A 15403-nucleotide genomic window follows, 5' to 3' on the forward strand; every position below is an offset into this window, starting at 1 on the left:
AGACAGGATGATAGTCTGTACAGACTTTCTTTATTTACCTCAGAAATACATTGTACAAGAGTAGAATTGTGTAAACAATGGAAGCTAAGTTTTTGGGAACCAAATGTAAGTGTATATATAACTTATTATTGTACAGACGCATTAATAAATAAAAAATATCAATACATCGTGAAAGTATTGTTTCCTTCATTTTCTTTGTATGAATTACACTGTGACACACGCATCGGTCCGAGGCTCAAATCACTGAGAGCGTTTGTGAACAGTGGGCCTAGTGTTCTGCTACGATCCGTCATGCTCCGTTCATGTTTAGAAAGCATAACTATGGAACCTGAGCCGTGGAAGACGACTGTTCTGTCAATGGGGAAGATCCTGGGTGAAAATAGCTGGGAACTGGGTCTCTTTGTAGAAGGTGGATATGCTTACAGAGCATTGATGGGAGTTCCAGTTACATGATCTCTCTCTTACCACCTATATCTTTTTTGCATGACGTCAGCTATTGTGGTGACAACCACCTCACTGGCAGCTATGTGTGTGTACTGTGGGTCTCCAAGGGTTGAGATAAATGATTAGCTTCAGTCTTCTCTCCTGGCTGTGGATCTTACGCCTGCTGGAGAAAAGAACTGTCAGATTTGGTGATGCCGGGCCGCGCTGTTCTCATCGGGTTTCAAACGCAGCCGAAGCTCCACGTAATCCTCGCACTTAAAAGCCGCTGTGTGTGGCGTGTGTGTGTGTGCGTGCATGTGTGTGTGACAGGCACCTGAGGGTCCATTTTGGGAGTGTTCAATGCTTGGCTTGGTATGAGCACACAGAGACAAAGAGAGAGTGATGGACTCCCCGAGGCAGGGAATGCCATTCGAACCGTGAGTTAAAGCAAGCCGACAGTGTAATTAAAGCTCACATGCTGCATTGCCAGCTAGCTACTGCTGCTAATGCTCTCTGGCATGCCAGCCAGCTAATACTCACCCCTGTCACTTCCCTTGTCTGCAAATAGCCTATAGGAAGGGGCCATCAGTAACCACTCACTGGTAGCCCCAGTAGGGGCTGTTAACCTGGACACATACTACCGGTCACTGGTCGGTTGTGGGCCCCTTCACCTTGCAGTATATATGATATTCTTAGTAGTGTATATTCAATCATCAGTTTTGTGGCCCTCCATTACAGCAACATATTGAGCTAATGTAAGTGTGAATGGGTCTATTGACTTCGTGAAATCCCGACGGAGTAACAGCAGAGCATGTCGCAACACATCCACCTCTGTGGATGTCATCCATCATGCAGACAAACACAGGAAACAGTGTACACTTTCCTTCCAAATTAGGAGTCAGAAAGACGGACCTAACGGGAAATGGAAAAAGGAGAGCGAGAAGGCACTCGTCAAAACTCAAATGGGCTAAACGTTTTTCGACCGACTCGACAATGAAAGGATGTGTTCTGTGCCACACTAGGCGGAGGGGGCCGGTTACGAGCCCAGGGGCTATAGGACATGGAGCTCCAATCAGAGGTTGCTGGGATGAACCTCTAACCGCGGTGGGGGGGGATCTCGATCTAGAAATCTAAACTGGAAAGCGGAATCATGACATAGAAAAAAGTAATGCTGTTTGATTGAAATGGTAGTTGTATTATTGTTTTGTGGTCCATCGGTGGCACACGTGGCTTGAGGACACGGGGGGAATCTGTTCACGGTTACCTTCCCGAGGCAGATAGAAATGGAGCATCGCAAATCACGAGGGGCAACTTCATTACAGCCAGAGAGGAAGCTCTCACCGAGCTTCTATCCAGACAGATGTTTTCACTTACTAAGCCTCCATACCAGTTAGGTATATGATTAACTGCTGCCTCATGCATTTATTGCATTACACAAGTGCTATATTCATATACTCAGCCTGGTGGACATAATATACATTTGGTGGTCTGCGACGTCAAACGTGATTGACTGACCTTATATTCTGGCGAAGCATAGCCACTAACGTTCCTCCTCGCCCCCCCCCCCCGCCCCCCCCCCCCTTTTTTTTTTGAAAACGCAAATAACATTTTAATGAGGTTTACTTGCCAGATTGGAGGAGAGGTACTCTTAAACGGAGTTTCCACTGAGATTCGCTCCGTTGACAAAGCCCCGGCATAAATTACTGAGACCGCAGCTCCGTGTCTGAAGCTTAGCGGGGCATGAGTGTTTGTACGGAACACAGAGCACAGCCTGCTGTGGACCCGGCCTGGGTAATTGAAGTAATGAAAGTAAATAAATCAGATGATGACAGCTGAGGTTTCGGTCCTTTCAGGCCTTTTCTCGAGGCTGCTGTGGGATCAGAGAGGACCAGGGGTTGGAGGAAGGAACGGGGCCTGGATCGGCATGGGAGCATCAGTCAATCCCTATGATCAATCACATTATCACAGTTGGTACGAACCCTACCACAGCTGCGCCTGGGTATCTCTCTGGCTCTTTCTGGCACGCCGTTGAGACCGGAAGCTGTGCTATCTTAGTACAGGGAAGATGGCTGAGAACAGGACCGACCTGGAGCCTAAGAGCATGGGTAGATATCTACAGAACCTAGCATGGGGAGGGGAGCAGTGTGCTGCAGGGCAGAAGAGATGTCTTCGCTTATCCATCATCGACTTTGCAGTCTGTCGAGACACTTTCACCCGAGGATATGTCAGGAGAGAAGGGCGACTGCTCGGAACTGTCAGTTCTACTTCCCTCAGCCGTGTGTGTGTGTGTGAGATATTCCTCCCTCACCTCTTGGACTGCATGGAACGTCCCTTGTGCTGGTGCTGCCTGATTTGATTCCTCATCATCACATCCAGACTGACAGCTAATTATGATCTCCTCAGAGCTCAGACGAGGGGGAATCCCACCGGAGCAGACAGAACAGGCTAAAGTCTGAAGCTCCTCGCCCCCCGCCTAGCTCTCACACACCTCTCCCATACAACGCCTTCAGCAAACTCATCCCACCAGCCCAGGACGACACCTGGACTATTTACGAAGGACATTGCTAACAGTGTGGGGACAGAACTCACTGTGTGGTGTGTGTTTAAAAGTAATGCCTTGGGGAAACCTCTGTATTTCCAATATGGTTCTCTGTTAAACGGGAAATGTCAAGATGCAACACACAAGCCTAAAAGTCCTCTTGGAAGAGATTGAGTTACATATCGGAGCAGTGGGCAGGTGTGTGTGTGTGTGAGGATGTGCTGTGGTCGAGGGGCAGGGAGAGGGCCACACAGCACCTGAGAGAGTTCAGCTACGACATGGCTGTCAGGTCCCTATTCCCCTCCAGCCTTCCACAACAGCAGCCCCAGACCCGCATGACATCACACAAGGTCGAATGTCCGGCTTCACTTTGACAACTGACAAACAGACTTACGTCCACACGAAACATACGCTTTTCACCTTGAATGTCTGCTTCGTTGTCTCTCTCCGGTTCTTTGTTTATTGCTGTTAAAAAGCCTGACGGCAGAAAACGATATGACCCTTTACATTACATTACAGCCTTTGACAAACATGATTAGTGTCACCACGCCATTTTGAATTGCGCAACATGAAAAAAAGTAAAAATAAAAATAAATAAACAAACAAATCCATGACAAACAACTCAGAAGTTACTGTCGACAAACACTTGTAGACGGCAGACGGAGGCACCTTTTTAAAAGGTCATCGTCGAGAGTTTCTGACGCCCTCCAGGTTATGGTTCGCGCCATAGCACGGCCGTGGTTCTGCCGGAGCAGGATGTGTGTGACGGGGGACCTGGGCCCCCCCCCTCACTTGAGGTTCAGCAGGATGGAGTTGAGGTTGAGGCAAAGGAAGGTGTGTGTGGGGTCTGTAGTCCTTAGCATCTCCTGCAGCAGGAGGTGGAGGGAGCAGAGCTCAAACAGGCGCTTGTTCTTCCTGGGGGGGGGGGAGACCACAGGAAGTGACATCAGACGGAGCTCTGGGACTTAACATAGGTGTTAAGTCTTGTGACATATGGTGGCACCACCCCAACCCTCTCGTTGCGATATTCAATACATTTCACCGCATTAGTGATTTGTTGTTTTGGAGAATGTGTTCTCAATAATGCGATTTCACAATGGCCAATGAGGGACCCAATCAAAGAAGACACTGGTGTTCCTAGGGACGAGTTTCTCTTCCCGTAAACAATGATCTTATAACGCTGTTGACAGGAGGAGCCGGGAGAGAGAAAAATACTCACCATTTACCATAACGCTCCCTTCTCTAAAGACGTCTTTTAAAGTACATCACCGAATTACAGACTGCAGTTCAGCCCCCACACAACAGACATACGGACTGCCAATTGAACACACGCGCGCGCGCACACACACACACACAGAAGGGGGGGCTGAGGACAGGGTGAGTATGTTTCCCTCGGTCTCTAGCCCTGGCCTGTGGTCTAACCGTTCCTAATGAAGGCTAGCAGTCCAGCTGGAGCCTGGGAGCCGTCTCCTCAAACCTGTCGGCGAGAGCTACGAGCCAGTCTCAGCCACGTGCTAAAGCAGTCCTATGGATTTGGCCACCCGTGTTAGCCACATGCTAAGTCTGGCAGCTACGTCTACTGGACAGTGTTGGCGCGCGTCAAACCGTAGCGTTATTGGGGTGCAGGCTAACTGGGGGGGGGGGGGGGGTTCACCTGAGGGTGGAGAGCTTCTGCAGCAGGATGGACAGTTTCTCCAGCAGGGGGAGCGCTAGACGAGAGCTCCTTAGAAGCAGGGCGGCCGTGCGAAAGAAGTCCTCGCTGCTGCACGCCTCGAGGAACGGACTCAGGAACCCTACCAGCCAACACACACACACACACACTTACACATACTCTCTTTGTGTCTTTTTTTACACCTCGTTTCTTTTCGTGTCACGGTGCTTCATCTTGATGTCATCGTCATTGTGGTGGTGGTGATGTTGTAAGGGTGCCGCGATAGTTTTTACCGTGTCAAATCGTTTTCTCGCTCTCAAATGTTACCAGTTAGGATTATCTGCATTGTGGAATCTTTGTTGCACTTCAGATATTCGGATTTGATTTCACATACACACAAGATTAACAGTGTGGAGCAGAGTGGACACAGGGTCTGGCCATGAAAATACCACTAAGTGATCGCCTTTCAAGACAGGGTCCATATTGTCCGAGTTATCTCCCCAGCCTTCCTTCTCTCCGGGAGGACCTAAACATTCACAGATTAAACACCGGAGCAGAGGCGACCGTCAGCGGATGGAAGAAAGCTGCTGCTCCCTCCTGACTCTGTCAACAACAGCAAACACAGACCGTATGGCAACCAAACACCAGTCCACTTCCAGTTGGAGCGCCCGCTTGTTTGTCCTCGCGCCAACCGGCCCCTTCCAACTCCCCCTTGTCCATCAAACTTCAGCCTTGAGATAAGTTACACAATGGAAATTCACAGTGGAGGCGTCTTGACCAAGTCGCGTGTCTGATGCAACGTTGCAACAACTCCAGTCGTAGGATCCGTTGGGAGGGACGCGAGCTCTACAGCTGATACATTGTGTATTGTAGCCAGGTAAGGTATGTTGATTGAGAACAGACTCTGCACATGTCGAGGACCAACCTGGGGAATGAGTGTAATTAGCGGTGTAATTGTGTGTGACGAGCCAATATGGTCCTGCGGCGGCTACTGGAGCAGCCTGGCTCCGATCCAGGAGGGGCTCCAACACTGGGGGAGAGCCACTCGTGATGATGGAGGGATGGAGGACGGCACGGCTCTGGACATGCACAGTCTGCCCATGGCCTGCCTCAGGGGGCTGAGAGGTTAGCCAGGCCAGGGGACCAGGAGAGGGGGGCCAGGAGAGGGGGACCAGGAGAGGAGGGCCGGGACAGGGGGACCAGGAGAGGGGGGACCAGGACAGGGGGGCCGGGAGAGGGGGGCCAGGACAGGGGGGCCGGGACAGGGGGGCCAGGACAGGGGGGCCAGGACAGGGGGGCCGGGAGAGGGGGGCCAGGACAGGGGGGCCGGGACAGGGGGGCCAGGACAGGGGGGCCAGGACAGGGGGGCCAGGACAGGGGGGCCGGGAGAGGGGGGCCAGGACAGGGGGGCCGGGACAGGGGGGCCAGGACAGGGGGGCCAGGACAGGGGGGCCGGGAGAGGGGGGCCAGGACAGGGGGGCCAGGACAGGGGGGCCAGGCCCTGGATCTAGAGGTAGTTGGCTCTGAGGGGAATATGACTCATCTTGAGAACAACATGGTGAGGGCAAAGAGTGCAGTCTCTCTCTCACACACACACGCGCACTACATCTGCTTCCCAGCATCTTCACACAGGTACGACGAGTTCAGGGGTGGAGGGGAAACTTCAAACGGCACGGGTTAGGACAGAGTGGTCCATGTCCAAGTGATTTAGGAGGACGGGGTGGTGTTCTCTTTGTGGAGGAGCGGCCACATGGAGAGGATTACGACAATGAAAGTCATGTTGTGGCGGGGGAAGACTGGCGGGGCTGGTATAAGTCAAACCAGCAGGCTGGGTTAGGGTTAGTGACCTTCAGGTGTGAACAGCATGACAAAGTCCTGCTGGAACCAGACCCGGGGGTTAGCTACTGTCGCTGGAGGCTGGACGGGGGGCAGCTGGAGGGGTGGACACTGACAGTAGCCAGGTCTAGCCACGGGGTGGGGGTGACCCGGGTATGTTTACAGGTGACCTTCAGGTGTGAACAGCATGGGGGAATTGTACAGTAAGTTTTAACAGCAGATGTAAGTAGAGACTGGCTGGAGCTGGGGGGGGGGGGGGGGCGAGCTGGCGGATATGGGATGGGGAGCTAGCTCTGGCCCTGAGGGTCACGGGGCAGCTACAGTAGCTGGAAGGTCTAGACGTAGCCAGTGAAGGGCTTGTGAGACCAGGGGGGGGAGCTGCTATCTAAGGAACAGAGGCTGTGTGTGAACATTGACAGAAAATAGCCAGAGACAGACAGGGGAGGAAGTCTACTGGTCCCCTTCAGGTGTGAACCCCACCCCCGCCCCCTCTCTAAAGTCTACCCTCATTACCCCCACACTCCCCACCCCCCCCCCCCCGCCCCTAGTAAAACCGCCCCCATCTCTGCTCCCAAGCTACATTACAGCCCCTCGCGGCCCACTAACAAGTGCTCTGCACTGTGTCAGCAAGCACAGGCACACAACCGGCCTCAAGACACCCTTAACCCCCCCCCCCCCCCCCCGCCCCCCCCCCCCCTTTCACAGTTAGCGCTGTAGCGCGGCGAGTGCTGTGTGTCACATATCAGGCCTTTCCTTTGGCCGTTGGATGGGCAGCGTCGACGCTTCGTCCGGGCTTTGACAAGCTATCTGAGGAGCGGGGGAGTCCAGGCGCCCCCCCGGTCCTGGTACTTACGGGACGGCGAGGCCAGCAGGAGTAGGATGTCTACGGGGGCGTGCGGGCCCCCGCGGCCCCCCCGGAGCAGGGTCAGCAGGACAGGCAGGCCAGCGTGGTGCAGGAACAGACCGCGGCTCTGCTCGCACGCCAGCTCCCCGTGGATGCTGTCCAGAGCCTGGGCCAGCACGTCCGCTACGGAGGGGAGGGAGAGAGGAGGTGGATATCACACACACACACAGGGAGTCCCGTGCAAAACCCGCGCGTCGAACGCCCTGCGTGGTGGGGGTAGAACGCGCTATTCGTCCCCGCCCCCAGAGATTTCACCCACCGTCCACAAAGCTTTCGCTCTTCCTGTCGTCCAAAGGCCCCTTCTTCCCTGTCTCCATGCTACATGCCCCCCCCCCCCCCCCCCCCCCAAAAAAAAAAACCCACATTATTCTGGGATCCCATCTCTCTTCCTCGTCGATTCTCTCCTCCCTAAATCGCTTTGCCTCATTTTCCCCTTCGATCTCCTCCCCGTCCTCCCATCCTGTGAGCCCTCACTGACCCCTGACCTGCCAAGCTGCATGATCCAGGTCTATTCTATATGACCCACGCTCCTTCTGTCGGGTTGGTTTGGTTCAAACCAGACTTAAATGGATGCAATTTGCTGAGAAGAAAAACATTTTTTTTCAAAGCCTGTTCGCTGGCCGTTTAGGATTATATCTGCTTCTCGTCTTTTCTCGAGGCTTAGGGTTTAGTAAGCCTTTTGGATTGGGCTACCCGTTTAATATGGTAACTATTAAATATTATCCTGGAGCACAAAAACTAAACATTTCACTCCCCGACCTCAAGTTACGCGTCAATCAACAGGCCGGGCTTGTGCCAAGCTGACAGAGACAACGGAGACCGATGGGGTGCGTGGACGTGGTGAAACAATTCGAGGCAGATGGAGGGCCGCTCTGCCGACTGGATCAAACTATGGCTCTCTCTTGAACTCTGCAGCGTCAGGGGCAGGGAGAAACACAAGAGCGCTGGACTGCCGTGAACTCTGCGACACAGCCCTAGAGGGCCTACGACGTCGACCCGCAGGATGGACGCTGCCCCCTGCTGGGCAGTTTGCAGGAGGACGGCTGTCGTACCCTGAGTGACGGTCCTGAGGACGATGAGGGCGGAGAGGAGGCGGGTGTGGGGGCAGGGGCTCCTGTAGAGGGGGGTGGTCCGAGTGGGGCCTCTGGGCCTGAGGGCCCCACTGAGGTCCGGGGGGCCGCTAGGCTGCAGAGCTGGGGGTCGGGACACCTCCTCTCCCAAACGCCGCAGGGTGGAACACAGAGTCACGGGCTGCGGAAACACACACAGTCACAGAGAGCCAAGTCCCCATGTGACATGACAAGCCATGAGAATCTTCTAGAATACATTGACAATGGCTTTGAGCCCCACATCTGCCTCCCTACATATCCCCCTTCTGTGTCTCTCTTTTCACACACACACACACAAACCTCCCCAGTGTGTGTGCGTGTGCGTTCTCGGCCGGGCCGGCGGAGCACGGACGGAAACACACACGGCGTCGAAGCGTTCCGGCCCGCCAAGGGAACAGGCGGCTTCAGAGCAGACCCACATGTTGCAGTAACAGGACATGTGATTCCAGTTGAAACATCAAGCTCGTCAGAAAGCAGTGGTGGACGTGGCCTGACAAACAAACATGCGAGGCCAGGGCCGGCCAGGGCCCCTCCGAGGCATGACGGACACACCGGCAGGGATGCTGTGGCGCTGCGGTGGAGCAAGGGGCAGGAGGAGGGATGGAGAGGGGGGGGGGCTAGGGGCAAGGACAGTCCACCTGACCCCTGGACACATACACACGCACACACCACAGGCAGGCTGACATCTGTGCCGGCTGCTTGTTGACGATCGAGCTCGCTGTTGTAATTCAAACCAGGAAGCCGAAGAAGAGGAAGGAGGAGGTGGAGGCCATTTGACACAGCCGGTCCTTTACAGTCAGCGGCGTGGTTGCTCCGTAAGCCGCAAGGACAGCCGGTTCTGCTGTCCTCCTGCCATCCAGAACGGTCACAGGACCTCGGGGGCTCTCCAGTTAATAGTGTTTGAAGGAAAACTCCATAGGATGGAGGACATCAAAGGGGCTTTTTAATGGTGTTTAGTGTTTGGCCTTGCTGTAGCATGACAGCTCGTCATGTTGTGTGGGGGTCTGTGGCTATGTAGCGCTTCACGGTGGAGCTGGAGGAGCGCGTGGGTGTGGGACGCTTGTGCAGACGCGTTCCAAAAACTGGGTGGCAGGGGAATCCTCTGTGTGATTGTGGTGCTGCAGTTGTGGTAGCGCGGTGTTGTGTAGGTGTGGTATAGGGTAGCTGTGTGTGTACCTGTGTGATGTTGTGTAAGTGTGGTATAGGGTGTGTGTGTGTGTGTGTGTGTGTGTGTGTGTGTACTTGTGTGATGTTGTGTAGTTGTGGTACAGGGTGTGTTTCCCATTAATGTCCCACAGTTTCGTTGAATTAACCAAAAGTATTTTTACACTTAATCATAGTAACATAAAATATTTGTTATAGTACTGTATTTTGAACGGTTGCTTCAGCAAAGCATCGCTCACTCCTACATTAGCTAGTAACAACGTGTGTGTGTGTGTGTGTGTATATATATATATATATATAATGTCTATATCAAATAGCTAGTTAAAGTTAGCTAATTATTTAAAAAAAAATAGCAGCGGCTCTAATAACATAGCTTTTTCCAGCATCAGGAGCAAGTTGGCCCATCATGTAACGTTAGGCTTTTTGTAATCCAGTAAATATTACTTTCTTCTAAAAAATAAACCAGTTACTGATACCACCACTGCTTAATTTCTTTGACAGTTCAAATATATCCTCTCTCCATCCATATTTCCGAGTGTGACTTTTTGCCATGTCATCACCATTCATATCTGTACAACCAATGTGTTTACGATTAAATTGTTTACTAGGAGAGCACAACATTGTTTACAAGAGCACAACATTGTTTACAAGAGTTCTTCATAGTTCTAACTTCTTATTTTCACTCTCAAAGTACACCAGATTGAGGCATTTAACTTTAAAACGTACAACATTTTGTTCCAGGGCAACATGCCCCCAGACCCCTCTAGACTGTCCCAGGTCCACCCACCAGTCTCTCTAACTCCTGTTGGAAACAACTGTGAGTGTGGTACAGGGCAGCTGTGTGTACCTGTGTGGGTGTGGTACAGGGTAGCTGTATGTACCTGTGTGGTGTTGTGTAGGTAGCTGTGTGTACCTGTGTGGTGTTGTGTAGGTAGCTGTGTGTACCTGTGTGGTGTTGTGTAGGTAGCTGTGTGTACCTGTGTGATGTTGTGTAGGTAGCTGTGTGTACCTGTGTGGTGTTGTGTGGGTGTGGTACAGGGTAGCTGTGTGATGTTGTGTGGGTGTGGTACAGGGTAGCTGTGTGATGTTGTGTGGGTGTGGTACAGGGTAGCTGTGTGATGTTGTGTGGGTGTGGTACAGGGTAGCTGTGTGATGTTGTGTGGGTGTGGTACAGGGTAGCTGTGTGTACCTGTGTGATGTTGTGTGGGTGTGGTACAGGGTAGCTGTGTGTACCTGTGTGGTGTTGTGTGGGTGTGGTACAGGGTAGCTGTGTGTACCTGTGTGATGTTGTGTGGGTGTGGTACAGGGTAGCTGTGTGTACCTGTGTGGTGTTGTGTAGGTAGCTGTGTGTACCTGTGTGATGTTGTGTGGGTGTGGTACAGGGTAGCTGTGTGTACCTGTGTGATGTTGTGTGGGTGTGGTACAGGGTAGCTGTGTGTACCTGTGTGGTGTTGTGTAGGTAACTGTGTGTACCTGTGTGATGTTGTGTGGGTGTGGTACAGGGTAGCTGTGTGTACCTGTGTGATGTTGTGTGGGTGTGGTACAGGGTAGCTGTGTGTACCTGTGTGGTGTTGTGGAGGTAGCTGTGTGTACCTGTGTGGTGTTGTGGAGGTAGCTGTGTGTACCTGTGTGGTGTTGTGGAGGTAGCTGTGTGTACCTGTGTGGTGTTGTGGAGGTAGCTGTGTGTACCTGTGTGGTGTTGTGTAGGTAGCTGTGTGTACCTGTGTGGTGTTGTGTAGGTAGCTGTGTGTACCTGTGTGGTGTTGTGGAGGTAGCTGTGTGTACCTGTGTGGTGTTGTGTAGGTAGCTGTGTGTACCTGTGTGGTGTTGTGTAGGTAGCTGTGTGTACCTGTGTGGTGTTGTGGAGGTAGCTGTGTGTACCTGTGTGGTGTTGTGTAGGTAGCTGTGTGTACCTGTGTGGTGCTGTCCAGCTGGCGGAGGGCCTGGTAGATCAAGCGCAGGAGGGGCAGGATGAGGGAAGGATCTGACCCTGAGGTCAGCTGAAGCTGCTCCACCAACAGAGGCAACACCTCGACAACAAGACAACAACAGCATCAACAACAAACACTAACAACACAAACTCCATGCAGTAGCGGGCAACACACAACAATGATGTACATGCTAAACGGCACCCTGACAACACAATGACCCACCCTCCCTCTCTGTTTCTATTACCTTGGAGCACCTCTCGTGGAGCGAGACAACCAGAGGGACATCTAGGACCGCCTCTCTGTCTCCTGCTGCTGGGGGGAAGGACTGTCCATCAACAACCCAGTCCAATAGCAGAGCCAGGAGCCTGACAGGGGCGGGACCTATACAGCCCTGAGGGAAGAAATCAAATACTGTCTTAATCATGAGGTCCTCGACCTCTGACCAAACCCTGACTGGGTAGGTGGAAGTGTCTCGGCACAGCTGTTGCCAATCTTCTCATTTAAGATCAGTGATTCGGTCCGAGAAAGAACAGACGTGATTGGTCGAGGACTGTGTCGAGGACATACCGAGTTGTTGGTAACGTATACCTTTTTTGTTTTCGATGAGCTGGCTGACTTCTCTCGTTTGGCAGCCCCAGTCTCCGCCGTCTTCTCATTTGCGTGCTCTCGACCTCTCTGAGCCAGGGAGTAGTCGTTCTTCCTCTGGAGAACGCAGAACGAGGGGCGGGTTTCAGTATTCCAAAACACTGGGGACTAACTACCAGCAGTACTTAGCCTTCGGGGGAGGAAGATTCCACGCCTAAAGCCCCGGGGAGAGGTGGGGACAGTTTTACCTGTAGGTTCTCCAGCCGGGCCTGCACCTTCCTGGACTGGCCCTCCAGCCTCTTGTTGTGCTCGCAGAGTTCAGTCAGCTACACAGCAACACAGCGAATCATTTCCTCACATCCCGCTTAGAAATGACTGCCACCCTGTGGCCTGTCTGTGTTTCTACATCGTACTCACATACAACCCACGTAAATGATCTTGAAACGACATCACTGCTCATACTCCTATCACATCGTGGGAAGGTGAAAGCAGAGAAAACGACTGCACGCAATGTCATTGGCATTCAAATAACAAAAGAGACCATCATTACGAACAGGTTCCCTGAGGCCCTTGCCTGTTTTTTCATGGTGTCGTTGAGCTCCTTGATGGTGTCGAAGCTGGACTTGAGCCTCCTGTTCTCCTTGGTCCGCTCCCTGAGCAGCTCCTGCAGTCCACTCACCTCGCGCTGGTGTTTCTGAACGGGGCCAAACAGATCCCAATCACACATCACCACTGTGTTATCCCCGCAGGTCTGTCCTGAGCAGCAGAGTGAAGCAGCCTTCTCACAGCTGCCCAAAACAAGAAGATGGCCCACCACAACTGGGAAATGTACAGATAAGAGCGGGGGGGGGGGGGGGAAGTTGTGCGTGTGTTTCTCTTGCCTCTTGGACTTCCAGGATGCGCGCGTGGACCTCCTCCTCCACGCCTCGCAGCCTGCTGAGAGCCAGCTCCTTCCGGAGCAGTCTGCTCTCTCTCTCCTGGAGCTCTCTCTGCCACTGCTGCTGGCTCTCCCTCTCCGCCTTACACACACACACACACACACACACACTCCTTCCTAAGCAAATCATTTCACAAATCTACTGGAAAATCAATGTGATTTTAGCCCACTTCCTTCACCACTCACTCTCAACTGTTGATAGATGACCAGCATCTCTTGGCACACCTGTCCCATATCAGGGGTGGAGGAGAGGAGAGAGTAGGACTGCGGCTGTTGCTCCCTCAGCCCTCTCTCCTGCTCCTCTCTGGCCATCCCGAGCCCAGGCTCTGTCTCCCTGGAGCCCAGGCTACTGGCTAGGCTGGAGGGAAGGGTCACATCTGGAATCACAGCCAACACCAGGGGGTTAAGCCATGTCCCAAGTCATAACAATAAGTCATCACACATTTGATCAACCCAGGATTAAAACGCACATCTTTTCAATATGCTGTATAGATGGGGTGGTCCTCTTTGGAATATGGAATACAGTGCGGCCTCTACTAGGCATTGTTGGAGGAAATGCACACCTGTCTCTGTGTAATGCACCACGGTGTCCAGGAGGGGGCAGGTTTTGTAGTCCATGCTGAGGTCCTCATCACTGCTACTCATAACACCATCACTGTCCAGCCTGTGATAACCAGAGAAAAGAACGTGTCACAAAAACAATTGCCGACATTACAATGTGTACTTGCAAATAGAAACACTGAAGGTCAAATAAACATCTCCATTGTTTTCCTTAGCTCTGTGAGGCAGAGATGGGCAAGTGTGGCAAAGCGAAATGTCCATTGGTTTCTTAAACAAGACAATTGTCAATGACCTGTAGATCAGTACTAGGGACGAGGCTCAATAGGGGTGGTCAGAAACCAACCTTTCGGGCATTGGTGTGAGAGTGACAGCTTTCAACAGTTCTCTTAGAGCCGTTTTGTAACCTCTCAGTCCTCTGTGGGGGCTTTTGACTTTGGAGGAGGGTGTCACCGTCGATGTAGGAGGTTCTTTAAAACATACAGCACATGTCTTGGCAATAAAGACACACTTGACAGCTGAATAGGTTGTTATCAGATTGCCATGAAAAAACAAATGAAACACTCCTTTCTCACCATTAGAATGACAGTTTGTACCCCCAGTTCCATTGTCTGATGAAAGCTATAAGAATGGGAGGACAAGTTAGATATAAGTTCACTAGCTTTAGATAGCAACCTATTGCATGTGTGACCATTAATAGCTACTGTAGTCTGTTGTTTTATTATGCCAAACTCGAGCATGTGTTTCCTTAGCAACCACGGTTTGTCAAGCTAGCTAGTTGAAAAGCAGCGCTAGCTACGACTGCTAGCCTAAAGTTGTTAACTTTCGCCAGCTAGTCTAGTAGTTACAGTAGGCTAACTACGTACTAGTTCTAGGTAACTTAGCTACTGTAGTTTACACTAGTAACTACAGTACGAAGAGAGTTAGCCAGCTAGTATAACGTTACCAGTTCCCTTCGCCCCAAGTATTTCTTCTTTAACATCTCTATTGTGAAGTCCACGTCGGTCTCAGAAGATGTATTGCTCATCTTGGCATCAGATTTGCGTAACTGCTTGCTATGTGTCTAGCTAACCAGCTAACAATCAAACAGATCAGAACTGATGTGTGTAGCTACGTGTGTGTTTGTGCGTTTGCACTGTGCAGTGCGGCACTAGCGTCCTGTGATACCAGGCTAATTATTTAGGGTAGGCTAGCTGAGTTTGAACTGAACTGAAGATGACGGGTAATGGGGGGCGGAGATTTGTGTGGTGTGCGCGCTTTTTTTGTTCGGGCTTGACGTTGACTGACTGGCTATGCAGAATTCTAATTTAAACATCTCGCTTGAGGGGGAGAGTTAAAAAATGAGACCCAATTTATAGTAATTTGAGTTTTGTTTCCCGTCCGTGAGAAATGAGCCACGGAAAAAATAGCCTACAAAAAGGGGATGATGGATCGAATCTCTCCCGTTGGTTAATTCAGTCAGTGTACTACACAAACTCCCCCAGTAGGTGGTAGTATTTGATTTGATCTGTACAGTATCAAACCCCAACCTGACCTGCAAAACCAACTCCTCTATATAGAGGTAGATTAACATTGAAAATAGTATCCATCACCAAAATAATCCTGTTTGGGGTTTGTTTTTGTTTTGACAGACCATTTAGCTCTGCAGCTCAGTCTTTCTGTACTTGGTAAAAACTGATAAATGTTTGCTAAACCCCTTTAAATTAGGGTTCGAATACCCACAACCACTATTGACTGGCCATTTGCCTTGATTATATAGTATGGAT

The 15403-nt window shown here is 51.6% G+C and overlaps 1 protein-coding gene across 5 annotated transcripts; it reads right to left on the bottom strand.

Annotated features, from left to right (window-relative positions):
* Positions 1-11: 11 nt before the first annotated feature.
* On the bottom strand, positions 12-14837 carry LOC124462203 (coiled-coil domain-containing protein 138-like). 5 transcript variants are annotated; one of them, XR_006955420.1, is made up of 17 exons: positions 14584-14837; positions 14213-14258; positions 13984-14107; positions 13643-13743; positions 13266-13456; positions 13024-13161; positions 12717-12836; positions 12391-12468; positions 12146-12259; positions 11802-11948; positions 11540-11656; positions 8406-8604; positions 7303-7476; positions 4617-4755; positions 3632-3877; positions 3383-3439; positions 12-604 (listed from the first exon to the last, which is right to left on the bottom strand). XR_006955420.1 is itself a non-coding variant. In XM_047013806.1 (15 exons), the coding sequence occupies exons 1-15, from the start codon at positions 14662-14664 to the stop codon at positions 3751-3753; spliced, it is 1896 nt and encodes a 631-aa protein (XP_046869762.1). In that variant the 5' UTR covers positions 14665-14837; the 3' UTR covers positions 2025-3750. The 5 variants fall into 5 exon arrangements, 3 of the variants coding, with proteins under 3 accessions (XP_046869762.1, XP_046869764.1, XP_046869763.1); XR_006955419.1 differs by having other exon boundaries at positions 3383-3877; XM_047013806.1 differs by lacking the exon at positions 12-604 and having other exon boundaries at positions 2025-3877.
* Positions 14838-15403: the final 566 nt, after the last annotated feature.

Source organism: Hypomesus transpacificus, unplaced genomic scaffold (assembly GCF_021917145.1).
Source record: "Hypomesus transpacificus isolate Combined female unplaced genomic scaffold, fHypTra1 scaffold_204, whole genome shotgun sequence".
Taxonomy (NCBI): Eukaryota; Metazoa; Chordata; class Actinopteri; order Osmeriformes; family Osmeridae; genus Hypomesus; species Hypomesus transpacificus.

Excerpts from the sequence above, each read along its gene's own strand:
- LOC124462203 (XM_047013806.1), bottom strand. The coding sequence starts at position 14,664 with ATGAGCAATACATCTTCTGAGACCGACGTGGACTTCACAATAGAGATG. Across the intron at positions 14,259-14,583 it reads ACTTGGGGCGAAGGGAACTG|CTTTCATCAGACAATGGAAC; the intron begins GTAACGTTATAC and ends CCATTCTTATAG. Across the intron at positions 12,469-12,716 it reads ACGACACCATGAAAAAACAG|CTGACTGAACTCTGCGAGCA; the intron begins GCAAGGGCCTCA and ends GTTGCTGTGTAG.